Genomic DNA, 13,800 nt, shown 5'->3' with positions numbered 1-13,800 from the left:
CCCAATTCGAAAGTAATAGTGTGCATAACTACAATACTAGGAGAAAGGATGATCTTCACTATTCAAGATTAAATCTAACTTTGGCACAGAAAGGGGTGAACTATACTGCCACTAAAGTCTTTGATCACTTACCAAATAGTACCAAAAGTCTGACAGATACCCAACAAGTATTTAAGAAGAAATTAAAAGAATTTCTGAATGACAACTCCTTCTACTCCATAGAGGAATTTTTAGATATAAATTAAGAAAAAAAAAAGAAAAAAATTATTAAAAAATTAAGAAAAACAAAAATAAAAAAGTTGTTATATTAACTTAATTATTTTGTTAAATTAACTTAAATTATGTCATGTATTGGAAAATTTGACTCGTTCCGCATCATTACGAAATGTCGTATTCATGATCCATGGAACTAGTATTAATCTAATCTAATCTGACTTATGTTGAATTACCAAATATTTTGGCCATAGAAAGAAAAATCAACATTGTGAAATAGCCAGCAGAAAGAAACAGTGCTTTTGACAGTGATTTCAATGATTCTATTGTTTCTTAGTGGTAAACTGACATAACATGGTAGTGGCATTAGGTGGCGGTTTACAGCTATCACATACAACATATAAAGGGAAAAATGAGAGCAGAAAGAAAAATGCATGTGACAAAATGAAAGAAAAGAAATATGTAAATTTCTATGGAGTTGGGGGAAAGGACACATTGAACTACCACAACTTCTAAAAGACAAAGTTATTAAGGATATGAATTACATGGAAAGCAGTGATTAAAAATGAACAAGTACTGTATAAATATACTAACAGAGGTAGACAAGTTTAGATGTACTCTGCACATCTGATCTGACACACTCAAATGCTAATAAATATTCTGTTGCTTTCTGTGAGCCTTCCTTCCATCTTCATCAACATTAAACTTACATACGATTACAACAATGAATATCATGAATTATTCTTCATAAAACTACAGCATTTGTTATGAGTACTCACACTGGTTCAAGTGCCTGCTCTGATTCCACCCATCTGCCTTGATCCATGATGTCCTGTGTGACACCACAAGTTCACAACGTGGAGGATGTAAGCAGCCTCTTATTAAATTTTATCTGTGATTGCCTTAATTACTTGTGTGATCTGTGATGTTTGTAAATTATGCATAGCTGAAATGGTAGTGATGTTATTTATAATTGGTTTTTACTAATATTTGGCTGTTTGAGCTGTTTAGATCTAGATGTTTAGTGGTATTATCTCATGTTGTTGAGCACTTCAAGCAGAATCAGTCACCCAGAAAATGTTTAAATCAGTCACTGTTCTCAAAGCTAATTATCTGCACAGAACTGCTATGCAGTGTCAACATGACCTTTCTCTCAGACTACTTCATTTTATTGTGATGAATTGGTGATGGAACGGAGCTGTAAACTGCCCAAGACAGTAAATGACGTAAACAGCTTAGTGGTAATATTCTGCATTATAGGATCACTGGTTTTGATACACACCTGTAATTACAATGCTGGGTGAACAGGTCTTGTAGCTCATGACAGGCTATTTAAAATGACTTGTCTGTCGCTATGACATTAGCAATTTAAAGTAAATGGCAGCTCTTAAAAAGATATTTCAGCTGTTTCTGCTGGTTTTTTGAGTGAGTCTCTATGTTGCCCAACCTTCAAGGCACTGCCAAGCCATTATGTCCAAACAACAAGCCGGAGCACAGCTACCGTATTTACTCGAATCTAAGCCGCACTTTTTTTCCGGTTTTTGTAATCCAAAAAACCACCTGCGGCTTAGAATCGAGTACAAAGCAAGCGGAAGTTCTAAAAAATGTTGGTAGGTGCTGCCGCAACTAACTTCTGCCGTTGAATATATATAGCGCTACACAGGCATGCTTTTTAGGCACAAAGATAAATACTGGTGCCAAAACCTCTGCGTCAGTAAATAAATTTAAAAAAAAGGTGGAAGAAGAGTTTTTTTTTCTCCGCCCTGAGTTTCGACCACTGCATTTTCATACATTATCCAACGAAGTAAATACAAATTCCATATTGTTCATCTTCGAATGTAGCAGAATTTTAATGTACTACGAAAATCCGACAGGCAAGACTGTTTGGGATGTTTGTCAATATGGCCAACTCTACGTTCTGAGTTTTTTCCTAGCTGTGAGAAGAGATGGTTGCTAATAGGAACCTGACGAAATGTGAATCACATGCAGTATTCTTTTCACCATAAGAAAAAATACGGATATAAACATTTTGCCATGTATTCTTTCGTGTTTGCTGCTATCTCATTTAAATCCTGTCAGTCAGAAATGAAGCACGGCAACTGACTAGATTTTTAAATCCAAGATGACTAATTTCTGTGCAGAATTTGATGTACTAAAGAAGCGGCCGCAAAGATTTTCAAATGGAGAATAATTTTCGCCTAACTCTCGTTCAGAGCATGTTCTATCATACGCAGTTTATTATTTGGTTCTTGTTAATCATTATCAAAGAAAGCAGCAGTGTAAGTAACAACAAATAGCAGTCTCTTGCCATTGTTTCACTAATGAGACGATTCCTCTTTTTTATTTTATTTTATTGTAAGCAGCGGTAGCACGCACAAAAGCAAGCCATGCCGCGAGCGTGGACAGGCCGTAAACACGCACTATCAAAATGCGACAAACAATGCATGACAAAGTACAGTAATGCATTTTCAGCTTAGAGTGACGTAAACACCTATAACAAAGAAAACGGCACTTATAAGATGAAAGCAAAATAAGAAATTGATTCAAACCAGACGAAGCACGTGAGAAAGGAAGGGTACCCGTATAAATACGGACGGAGTGCCTGACGCATAGCAATGGCTACCTGGTAAAGCTTAACTGCTACGCTTACGACTCGAACCAAACTACCGTAGCTGCATCGTCATTCATTCGACCTAAATTGTGTCTCGTATTACAATGGACCAACTTTGTTTCGATTTGGAGGTGCAGCCTAAAACTTTTCTCCCCCCCTTGAATTTCGAGTCTCAAATTTCACGTGCGGCTTAGATTCGGGAATTTTTTTTTCCTTTATTTCGAGTCTCATTTTTCAGGTGCGGCTTAGATTCGAGTAAATACAGTAAAGCCACTGCTGTGCCTTGCCGATGTCTGGAGCTGATATGACTTACACTTTATCTGCACAGACTTAAAATGAGTCTGCGCAGAATTGGACTTCTACCCTTATCAACCATCTAAACTACATTTTCAGTTCTCATGAACATCTTCCAACAGCCTAAGAGAATAAGAGTGGAACTTGCTATTCCAAAGAATTTTATGTTATACTACAGATCCCGCACAAAGATGAAAGATGTCATGCAACTCAATATACTTAACCCTTAACTGGAATCGTGGGTCATTTTGAACCCACCAACAACAATAAAACCGTTTAACAATGGAAATGCACGGAGTTTCTGTTTCGCGCGCCAGTGTAATCTCAGTGCAGTGTGAGGTGCACCAGGGGCCGGGAGCTCGCTGCTTGAAGTTTACTAGAAGTGGAGGTAAGTGCCATTGCTGGGTCCAATTTCAAAGTTTGGTCTTCTCTGCTGAGCGACCAGCAAGAAATCATCACCTTTCGTCACACCAGCGGCTAGTGGGTTGTGCGCTCCATGTGTTTCGGCCAGCCAAGGAGTTGCACATACCAACAAGATCTGCCACCAGCATATTACCTTGGGTCAGTAAAATGAAGCTGAAGCATATTGCATTTTTGAGTCACTAGGAACTTTTTGGGTGTCAGGGGCACTAGTTACGGATGTCATATAAACTTTCCTATTGACAAGTTTAAAGGTGACTGTATTATTTATTTGTATAAAGGTTTTCTCTTCATTACTGACATTATGACAATTCCATGTTATTTTACTATGGCATTTGAATGGCCATAGTTGTGATTTTTTCTAAGCCAGTCTGTGGTAATTTGTAACGATCCTTATTCCTAATGTTTTGAGTATTTTGGGTGGCCCTATGCTGACTATACAGTATTTCTTAAAACCTCTCGTGATTATTGTTTGAAGTGGTTTTTGAGAATATAACTGGATTTGGAACAGCACACATTATATACTTTGTAAAAGACAGTTACAAATGGCGCCAGAGATTGGGAATTTTAGGATATTTTAATATTGTGGGATTGGCAACTGGATAATGTGAAAATACAATTTGATGGATTTCTGTATAAGTAATTCTGTTCTATATTTCTTTTAGTGACTGTGTTTTGACGTCATTTACTTGTATTGATCTCAATGAACATCATGTACATGAACAGAACTGAAACCCTCTCCCAGAATAAAAATTAACTGTGCTCCTACTCAAAGCAGATGGTTGGTATCGGACCTTGCTCTATTCCCATCACACTCCTTGTAGCAAATGACTAATGCTACATAAACAGCCAAGAGATATAATTTATAGAACATACACTCTTAAGAAATGCAAAGCAGAAAATTGCTTTTCAATACCAGATGTTATAAAGTCTCAGAAAGGTACTGTAACAGCATAGAGCACATGCTACAGCTGCTGTCCGGAATCAGTAACACTGCACTAACTATCCCTCCAGAGCAACTGCTGGGCCAAGCATATCCTTATGTGGATTTAGCAACAATACTGAAACAGAAACTATGTTTTCATATGATATTGTTTAGAACAGGGAGCCTGATTACGTTTTCATATGACATTGTTTTGAACAGAAAGCCCGGTTACGTACAAGGAAGCTGTTTGCCACTCACATCCTATGTTCCTGCTGTCTTTTACATGCCAAATCTTGACTAAACTATTATTGTCCAGAAGTCCACTTGCATCCTGTTATTTATTTCAGTTACAAGAATGACTTCTTTTCCTCTTATTTCATCATTCCCTTACTGACAATTCCTTATTTCGAATATAATACTATTTATTTCTTACATTTTTTAACCTTTCCACAGATCCTTCCTTTCAGGTAAGTCTCCAACACATTCTTACAGTTTCTCTCATTTTATATTCTCTCTTATATCTGGATGATCACCTCTTCACTGTCTTGTGACTACAAATAGTATCTTGCATTTTTCATCATTCCTTACTGTCTGACCTCTCTCAGATTCTGGTGCATATTGATTAATCTAGAAGTTTAGGGGTAATTTTGAACTCGTGTACTCTATTAAGGGTTCGCATTTTTAAATATCAGAGACTGTGGAACTTGGTGACATTATTTGTTGAAGTAAATCATTAACCTCTGTTGTTCTTATGGTTCTCTGCAGCACATTCTCTAGCAGTGGTCATGAAGGATTCCAGTATCATATGCTGTCAATAGTAGGAATTTGGCAAATAAATAAACCAACTAATTGAATACAACTTTATACTTGAGAATGTAATATCACAAAGTAAGAAAACAATATATATCAGCAATGCTAAAATACAATGGTCAATAAATGGTGAAATGCAATGAAATGAAATGAAGACTGCACTTAATTCTCTTTCCAACCAGTCAAGTAACACTGATTACAATTTCCTACACCACTAAATTCCATCTTTTAATTATACTATTTACATTTTTAGGACTCTAAAATAATGGTGAAATGGTCACCAAAAGATGAATGTCAATAATTATGTATATCACAAAGTGACAATAATGTTCCATTTCATAAGTGCACCGCCAAATGAAAATGTCTCTAGTCCACTTATTAACAAGGCTCCTTTGTAAACTAATGCTTCTTCAATGTCTTTGAAATAGATGTCCTGAAAATAAACAGATTTACGAGAATGTGAATGTAGGAAGCCAATATTTATTGCATCATTAAAAAAGTATCAATAAACTTACGCCTGTTTGCTTCCACTGAGGACAACAAATGCTGACTGAGTTTCTTTCTGCTTCTGTTGAAGTAAACTCAGTGTTCCTAATGGTGTGTCTGTTGAGCTCATTTGTTTCATCAACTGTAAAATAGAACATGTAGTATAAATTAAAGCAATTAGGAGAAAACCTTAACACTAGTATTTACTTTTTTCTAGTTGTGCGGGAAAGGTTCAATCTGCAGCTTTCCACAAAAAAAAAAAAAAAATCTCCACTTACTATTTGTCATCAAACTAGAAAGAGAATTCTCAACTTAGGCTACAAATAATTTTTAAAATTAGAAAATACCATTCATAAACTGTGGTTCATTGAATTAATATTATGAAGTCATTTACAGGGAGGAAAGAAGCTTAGGAGTTTAATATCCTGATGGGGATTTGAAGATCGTTTCCCTCCAAATAGTAAGGTTGAAACTTAAATAGTGGCAACTATTTATTCACAACTGTCACAAAAGAGTTACATGTTTGCACCTGTTACAGTTCTTCAAAGTAGTCACCAGCATCGTGTAGAACCCATTACCAGCGATGTGGAAGGCATAGTATACCGTTAGCGGAGTCTGTTCTGTTGATGGTGCGAATGGAGTGGCTATAGTTATGGTGATTCTCATATACAATTGTGATGGTGTTATCCAAACGCATTACGTTCCTCCATGGCACACCATCAATGCACAGTATTATTGTTTGTTTTTGGAGCATCACCTGCGACCAGCTTTGTGAAAGAAGTGGTGACACTTTCTGTGTAACCCACTCATCATTTTGCACGACAATGTGCGGGCGCATACAGCACAAGCTGTGGCTGCTCTGTTCGGTCGATGGGACTGGGAAGTACTGTACCATCCACCATACTCTCAGGACTTAAGTCCTTGTGACTTTGATTTGATTCGATTCCGAAGATGAAGGAACCACTTCATGGCATTCGCTTCAGAATGGTTACAGAGATTCGACACGCAGTAGACCGCTCCATTTACACTATCAACAGAACAGGCTCTGCTAACTGTATACTATGCCTTCCACATCATTGGCAACAGGTTCTACACAAAGCTGGTGACTAATTTGAAGGACAGTAACAGGTGCAAACATGTAACACTTTTGTATCGGTTGTGAATAAATAGTTGCCACTATTTAAGTTTCAACCCTTGCATTAATGAATATTAGGAGTTTCTGTATCTCTCTGAAGATATTAGGGGCTAAGAAAAGGTTTACATTGGACAAAAATGGTAAGGAAACGGCAGTCAAATTGTCAAGGAACTTTCACAGAATTTGTCTAATTCCAACTGCAAGTCAAGTCTCTCAATCTTTGTGTCATCTTGCTTGGTAGGCCAGTTACAGATAAGATCAATTTTGAAATATCTATTTTACAGTGAAAGATGCTTTTACAAAGAAATAAATAACTAATTAGAAAAGGTACAAAATCGTGTCAATCATTTATAGTCATTTCAAAGCATTTGGTACATCTCTCCATGCAATAACAATTCTGTACATTAAATCCAACAATGTAGGAAAAGACAGAGTACTACCTAACGTAAAGATAACATGTTAAGTTGCAGACAGGCACAATTAAGAGACACTTATACATAAGCTTTCAGCCACAGCCTTTGTAGGAAAAAGAGCAATACACACCATTCATTCACACAAGCAAGCACATCTCGTGCACATATGGCTGCCAACTCCAGTGGCTTGGGGCATATGGTGGAATGGTTTTGCATATGCAGTTGCATTACTAATAAGAGTGACTTTTTCATGAAAGAAAATCAGGATAAGAACAGTCCTTCAAGAAAGAAGGAGAAGAACAATCAATTTCAGATTTGATGTATATTAATCTTCCTCTTCAAATACGGCCATAGAAAGTCTTGGTAAAATGTAAATAATTTAGGAACAAAGGTTAACAACTCAACAAACAGCAGAGGAACTGAGTTGTTGATGGGCACACAAGCAAGACTGACTGTTATGGCATAACATGTCAATGTTATGGGATAATATGTACCACTTCTAACTACCCAGGCCAACAGAAGATGTTCATGGAAACTGAGAACGTTGTTAAGGGTTTTGCTAGGCGTGGAACATCCCACTGTATACGTTCTGGTTTGCCATAAGTGCATATGGTGTGTAAAAGGTGTCAGCTCAGAACATTGACACATCAACAAGGTGTGATGGGGAGTGTGCACACCCACTTGCTGTGGAGGTCGCTTACGCTCTGGCCTCATGGCTTGCCAGTGCCTTGGAAGTCATGAAACAAATGACCTAAGCAATAATGTCAGTGCCACAACATCTGAAGAATATAAGTAATCTGCCATTTTGTAATGTCAAATTAGTACATAAGTTATAACATGCTGAACTGCCAGTTAAGAGAGATATGTTTAATCCTCAATTGTAAATGATGTTGTACAGCGGAAACAGTATGCTTAAAATACAGAAGAGCTACCACAAAAGTGACATCATCTTTTTATGTGTTTGGATAGCTTGTAGCTCTGGCACCTGCCCAATGCAAAAGGTAAGAAACTCTTACAACGAGGTTTAGTGATACAGCATAGCAGGTCTACTATCTGAATAACTTCAGGAATGGCAACCGCAAGATATTTGTAAGGTAAAAATTGGCATACATGACACCCATGTGACAGATAGTGCATAGAGTGGAAAATGTCATTCCCAAACCCCACTTCACTGTCTACGACTCAACACCTCTACTATTTGATGAGTTGTTACCTAATTTGTTTACAATCTTCCTCTATTTGTTTATGTGCTGAAGATAACTATCACATCCTCCCGCATCAAAAGGGTCAGCTATTTGTTCTAGCTGCATGCTCTTACATCCATGAGTGGTATTCAAGAAAACTAGCCACTGATTCTTAGGAACATAGGATTGACATTTAGTCGTGAAACTGGTACTTAATGTTTCACCTAAAAATATAGAAGAATTTTATATAGTTTCAATCAAAAATTTAGTTGTTGTGACATCACCAAGTGCAATGTTTACATTTCACACACATTGGATTGACGGATGAACTAAACTCATTTGGCTGTGTTTTAACTTTAAATCCTAAAGATGTGCATGTCATTTTCTTCACTCGATTGTTTTTGTGTGTTTTGAGTTCATAGGTTGTGAGAGCAGTTTTTTGGCTAAAGGTAGTTGCATTTCTCATAATTATGGGATAGCAGAGTGGACTGCCCCAACACACCACCCACACACGTCAAGACTTGAGAATTGTGCCAAAGATACATGAACCACAATCGTGCTTGAAATGTTGAAGGTTGTTTCACTCTGCATCAACAGCTGTGCTGTATTACTCTATGAAACCTTCCTGTGTTCTGACATGTGCAAGAACACATTGGAGTCCTGCAGTCACTGAACTGTGGAAAAAGAATGCTTTGGATTCGAAACAATTACTAATAACAGGGCAGGTTTTCTCTGGACTACTACATAAAAAACTAATGAAACAGAAATATGAGCCATATGTATTGTAAACACAAGATAATTTCACATGTCACTGTAAATTCAGGTCTGATTTGTTGAAGTAGTGAAGTTTGACTTTTACTAGACTATGATTTTCCCCAATACAGATGTTGAGCCATTATGCAACCTTTTAACAGATTACAATGGTGGGAAAATTTTTGCTTCCCTAGTTTTATAATAGCAGTTGTGCATGCCAACGTTGTTCATAAACTTTAAAAGGTTTAAAATTTTGCATACTTCTCAGAAAGGACGATTGGCTTTATTAAACACACACATCCAGCATTTCAAGTGCAGGCATATACAGAAAATATTATTTCCATGAGAAACTGTCACCACCAGAAGAGAAGTAAAATCACACCAGAAGATACAGTGCCTGTTAGAAAAGTTGCAGGAACTACAGAGACGACTGAGAAAAGACGCGACTGTGTACCATGCAACTAGGTCATTGTGTTATCGAATCCTTCAAAAAATTTCACACCAACGTGACTTTTCACAGTAGCACAGATTATTTATAAATAGGGTATTGAGTAGTGACATTTCCTTCAAATAATGATACCACTGCACATTATGAAATGTGCATAAAAATGTATATAAATATAACAGTTGAAAAACAGTATCTTTACTATTATAATGCTGTGAACTGTGATGTTCACACTGTGGAATACAGGTAGCACCACTGTCTGGCATGTGTGGGCCACCAGTTCAAACCCAACTAAGAGCAATTAGTTATTATTTGGTATTTATCATTTCTCATAGATTCTCAAAATTTCTTACGTTTGTATATTCTAGAATATCTGATGTTTGTATAGTAGCTTTCTCTGTGCAATTCAGTTCTGTTTCATTATGGCTGTACATCACTTAACAACAAGCATGCTTTCAGTGCTAAGTGTTGTACTTCATGATGACCCTGCTCTTGATTTAGATTTTATTCTGGGTTATGATGTGACATCATTTGGTGGAGATGCCAGGTACTTCAAAACACCTACATCACCGTGGCTCTAATTAGACAATGTAAAAACTGTTGAGTACATGGAAAGGAACGAGGATTGAAACATCATTTCCACAATTCATATATTTAGGAGACAAATGGATTCTAAATCATCAGGAAGTCAGTTGCACAACAGGTACTCATGAGTGTTTCCAGAGGTGCTGCTCAGGGCTCGATGAAACAGTTGGAAAGGATTCAACCCAGTCACCAAATACAGAAGGTGGGATGACATGATATGTTTGCAAATGTGTACTTTTTACTTGAACAGCACAGCCCAACAGTGGTTCAATGGGGAAATGGCACAGTTCTACATACAAAATGTTTGGACCCTATACCAGAAGGTGGATATGAATATGACAGAAGCTGACAAAATCTCACACTTAATGAAACAAGTTGCAGAAAACATACACCAAGCTCTCCTCGTATGGAATGTCACAACTGAGGAATTCATCAAGTGGTGCCAGCACATTCAGGAAATGCAACAGAAGAGAGAGGAAAGTGCTATGAACCGACTTGCAAATGTGGTTCCAGTTGTGGAAGACCACTATGACCACACTTCTCTCATACACCAGACTGTAAGAGAAGAGATGCAACATTTTATGACAGCCAGAACAGTCTAAGTTCACAAGAGATATCAGTCATGAATGTTGACATAATACATCAGTAATAGGTAATACTGAAGAAGTGCATATCGCTCTTTAGTGCCAACATCTGTCACCAGTTGAATACGTCATGACGAATGAACTCTGCCATCTCATCAAATGATGACGATGACAACCCGGCACCCGACCAAAGATTGTACAGCCAATCCTTCCATCAAGGACAGTGCCCTGCAGAAGGAAAGTACTTTGTAGGACAGGGAAAACATGCCTTTATGTTTACACTGTGGATGTCCAGGACATGTTGTACACGGAAAAAAGAGAAGTTAACTATTAGATGGCCAGATGTCATCATCACAACAGTTCTATTCACCCCACTCAACTGCAGGTGATGGCTGTCAACCTGTGGGATGTAGCCTGTCATTGTATCCTGGATGAGGTCACTCTCCAATATGCCATAGCCTTTCCCTGTTGCTGTACAGAGGTACCAGCTGCTCACCTAGTCACCAAATTCAGGAAAACTAAGCGAGGTGACCATCTATAGAGCTGAGGCCACCACAGAGGAAAATTCTCCATGGACACCAATCACCAAGATGTCTGGAATCCTCAATTATGTCGTCTTGAGCAGCCAACCTATCTGGGTGATAGCTGACTCATAGGCTTTCTTTTCTGTAATGTCATTGCTACTGAAATGAGACCATCTTTTGTAGTACAAAATAGTGTGTGCTAACAGTTACAAATGGGAAAAATGCTCAGCGACAGGAACATTTGTTGCAAGGATAATTACCAATGACAGAACACAGCCCTTAAAACTGTTATTTTAGGATGAGACATCTTGCATGCATCACAAGCAGTAACAGATTGTGGAGGATCAGGTATTCAGACTGACAAAGCTATTTCAACAAGCATACATAATAATGTTTGGTCTGCTGTTGAAGACACTAGCATCCCACCATCATCAACAAGAAGACTTCCAGTTGTTGATCTAGATGCTTAGTTAAACTGTGAAGCTTTTGTCGAATGCAAAAAGCTGCTTAAGCTCACAAAAGGGATCTACATGCTAGCATCAGAGGTGGCCATGGAGAACTGTAGATCACAAACAGTCACAACTCAGCCATAAAGGAATGTGAGTAGAGTCAGCCAAACCACTCCAAGGACACCTTAATAGCATCAACAAAGAATTGTGCTCCGATACCAGTTCAGACAATGCAGGACAGGAAGTTACTATTGAACTGCCAATAGGATCTGGCCCGACCGGGTAACATTAGCGCGTGTTAGCTTTCTGTGCAAATTTTCAGATGATTTAAAATCCAGAGTGCAGAAAAGACAGACCAAACGGCCCACAGGAAAACACCATATCGACACTGGAGATCATCCAACAATTGCCGAACACTCACATGGGGTGTTGTCTGCTGAACGACAAATAATTCCAGAGGAAGTGAACAAGATACTGCAAGATGGCATCACTGAACCTTAGGGGAATCATTGGTGCTCTCCTGTGGTCATTGTAAAGATAAAGGATGGCACATGGTTTTCTGCATCAACCAACAACTGAACAAATTCACAAAAAAGATGTCTTCCCATTGCTGTGCATTGATGACTTTCTTGCTGCTTGAGAGGACCAAAGTGTTTCTCAACTACGGACATGCAGAGGGATTACTGGCAAATTTAGGTCCACGAGGCTGACGATGAAAAGACAGCCTTCATAACTCCTGATGGCCCCTGAATTCAAAGTTATGCCATTTGGAGTGCGTAATGTTCCAGCCGTCTTCAAGTGTATGATGGACAATCTGCTCTGATATTTTAAATGGACAAAATGTATTTCTGATCTGGACGACACAGTCGTTTTCTCTAGCACATTTTAAGAAGATCTAGGCCACCTGACAACTGTGCTGAAGTTTGTTCACACTGTAGGCCTCTGAATCTAAATGAGTACCTCTTTGTTGCCCAAGAAATAAAAATCCTGGGACAGCTAGTAAATGGAGATGGAGTCTGCCCCTACCCAGGGAAAATTCAATTCATAAAGGACTTCTGTATGAACGCACATCCGTTGCAAAAACTATTGCAGTTAAATGACAAGTTTTCCTGGAACAAGGTGCAATAAAGATCTTTACTTGTACTTAGAGGTACAAACATATTCTTTAGTCCTAGCACTGTACGACAAGAATGCAACAAATTTGATTCATTTTTATTTGGCAAATCATTCACTGTCATGATGAATCACCATTCCCTATACTGGCTGACCACCTTGAAACATCCATCTGGTCCATTGCTGAGATGGGCACCAAGGCTTTATGAATGCAACATTACAGCAGTATTCGAAAGTATGGAAACACAAGAATGCAGACTGCCTTTCAAGGAATCTTGTGGCAGAACACAGCAGCATGGACAAATTCTCAGTCAATCGCTGCATTAAATGGCATGGCTGTTGAACAGAGAGAAGATCTAGCATGGCTGAAAAGCCACAGATACCTTGAAAAACAAGAAACAGACGAAGAGGAATTATAATTAATAAATGGAAAATTTTGAATTGATGAAAACTGCAACATTTCTGTCAAAATGACAGGCAGATCTTCAGGTAACAAACTGTTGATGTAAAGAGGCTACAATAACCATAATTAGAACTATCTCAAAACAATACACCAAACCAATAAAATTCTGACTGGAATGTGAGATGTACGGACCTTTCAGTACATCATGTATTTAAAACTTCATAAGGGTAAATAATAAAAGTCTCCTATTTTTCAACAAAACGTTGGAATCACAAAGTACACAACAGTCATGAGTAAAATAACCATGACCTAGCTCTAGAAACAGGAATAGCTGAATAAGATCTAGCATCCTAAACATGAAATCACCCCACAACTGACAACAAGCTTGCCAGATATACAGGAGACATCTTCTCAAGTATCAACCTGCTACGCTAGTGTCATGTAGACAGAATA

The 13,800-nt window shown here is 38.0% G+C and overlaps 1 protein-coding gene across 1 annotated transcript in view; it reads right to left on the bottom strand.

The window, feature by feature from the left end:
- Window positions 1-5,312: 5,312 nt before the first annotated feature.
- LOC124803110 (U4/U6.U5 tri-snRNP-associated protein 1) overlaps window positions 5,313-13,800 on the bottom strand; it is a 70,023-nt gene continuing 61,535 nt past the window's right edge. Inside the window, exons 15-16 of the mRNA XM_047264267.1 lie at window positions 5,789-5,901; window positions 5,313-5,706 (exon numbers count right to left, since the gene is read on the bottom strand). Coding sequence (XP_047120223.1) covers window positions 5,673-5,706; window positions 5,789-5,901 — 147 coding nt within the window. The 3' untranslated portion in view covers window positions 5,313-5,672. The remainder of the gene's footprint in view (window positions 5,707-5,788; window positions 5,902-13,800) is intronic.

The sequence above is a fragment of the Schistocerca piceifrons genome, chromosome 6 (genome assembly GCF_021461385.2).
Source record: "Schistocerca piceifrons isolate TAMUIC-IGC-003096 chromosome 6, iqSchPice1.1, whole genome shotgun sequence".
Taxonomy (NCBI): Eukaryota; Metazoa; Arthropoda; class Insecta; order Orthoptera; family Acrididae; genus Schistocerca; species Schistocerca piceifrons.
The sequence above is the reverse complement of the archived record's forward strand: the minus strand, read 5'-3'. Positions and strand labels throughout refer to the sequence as shown.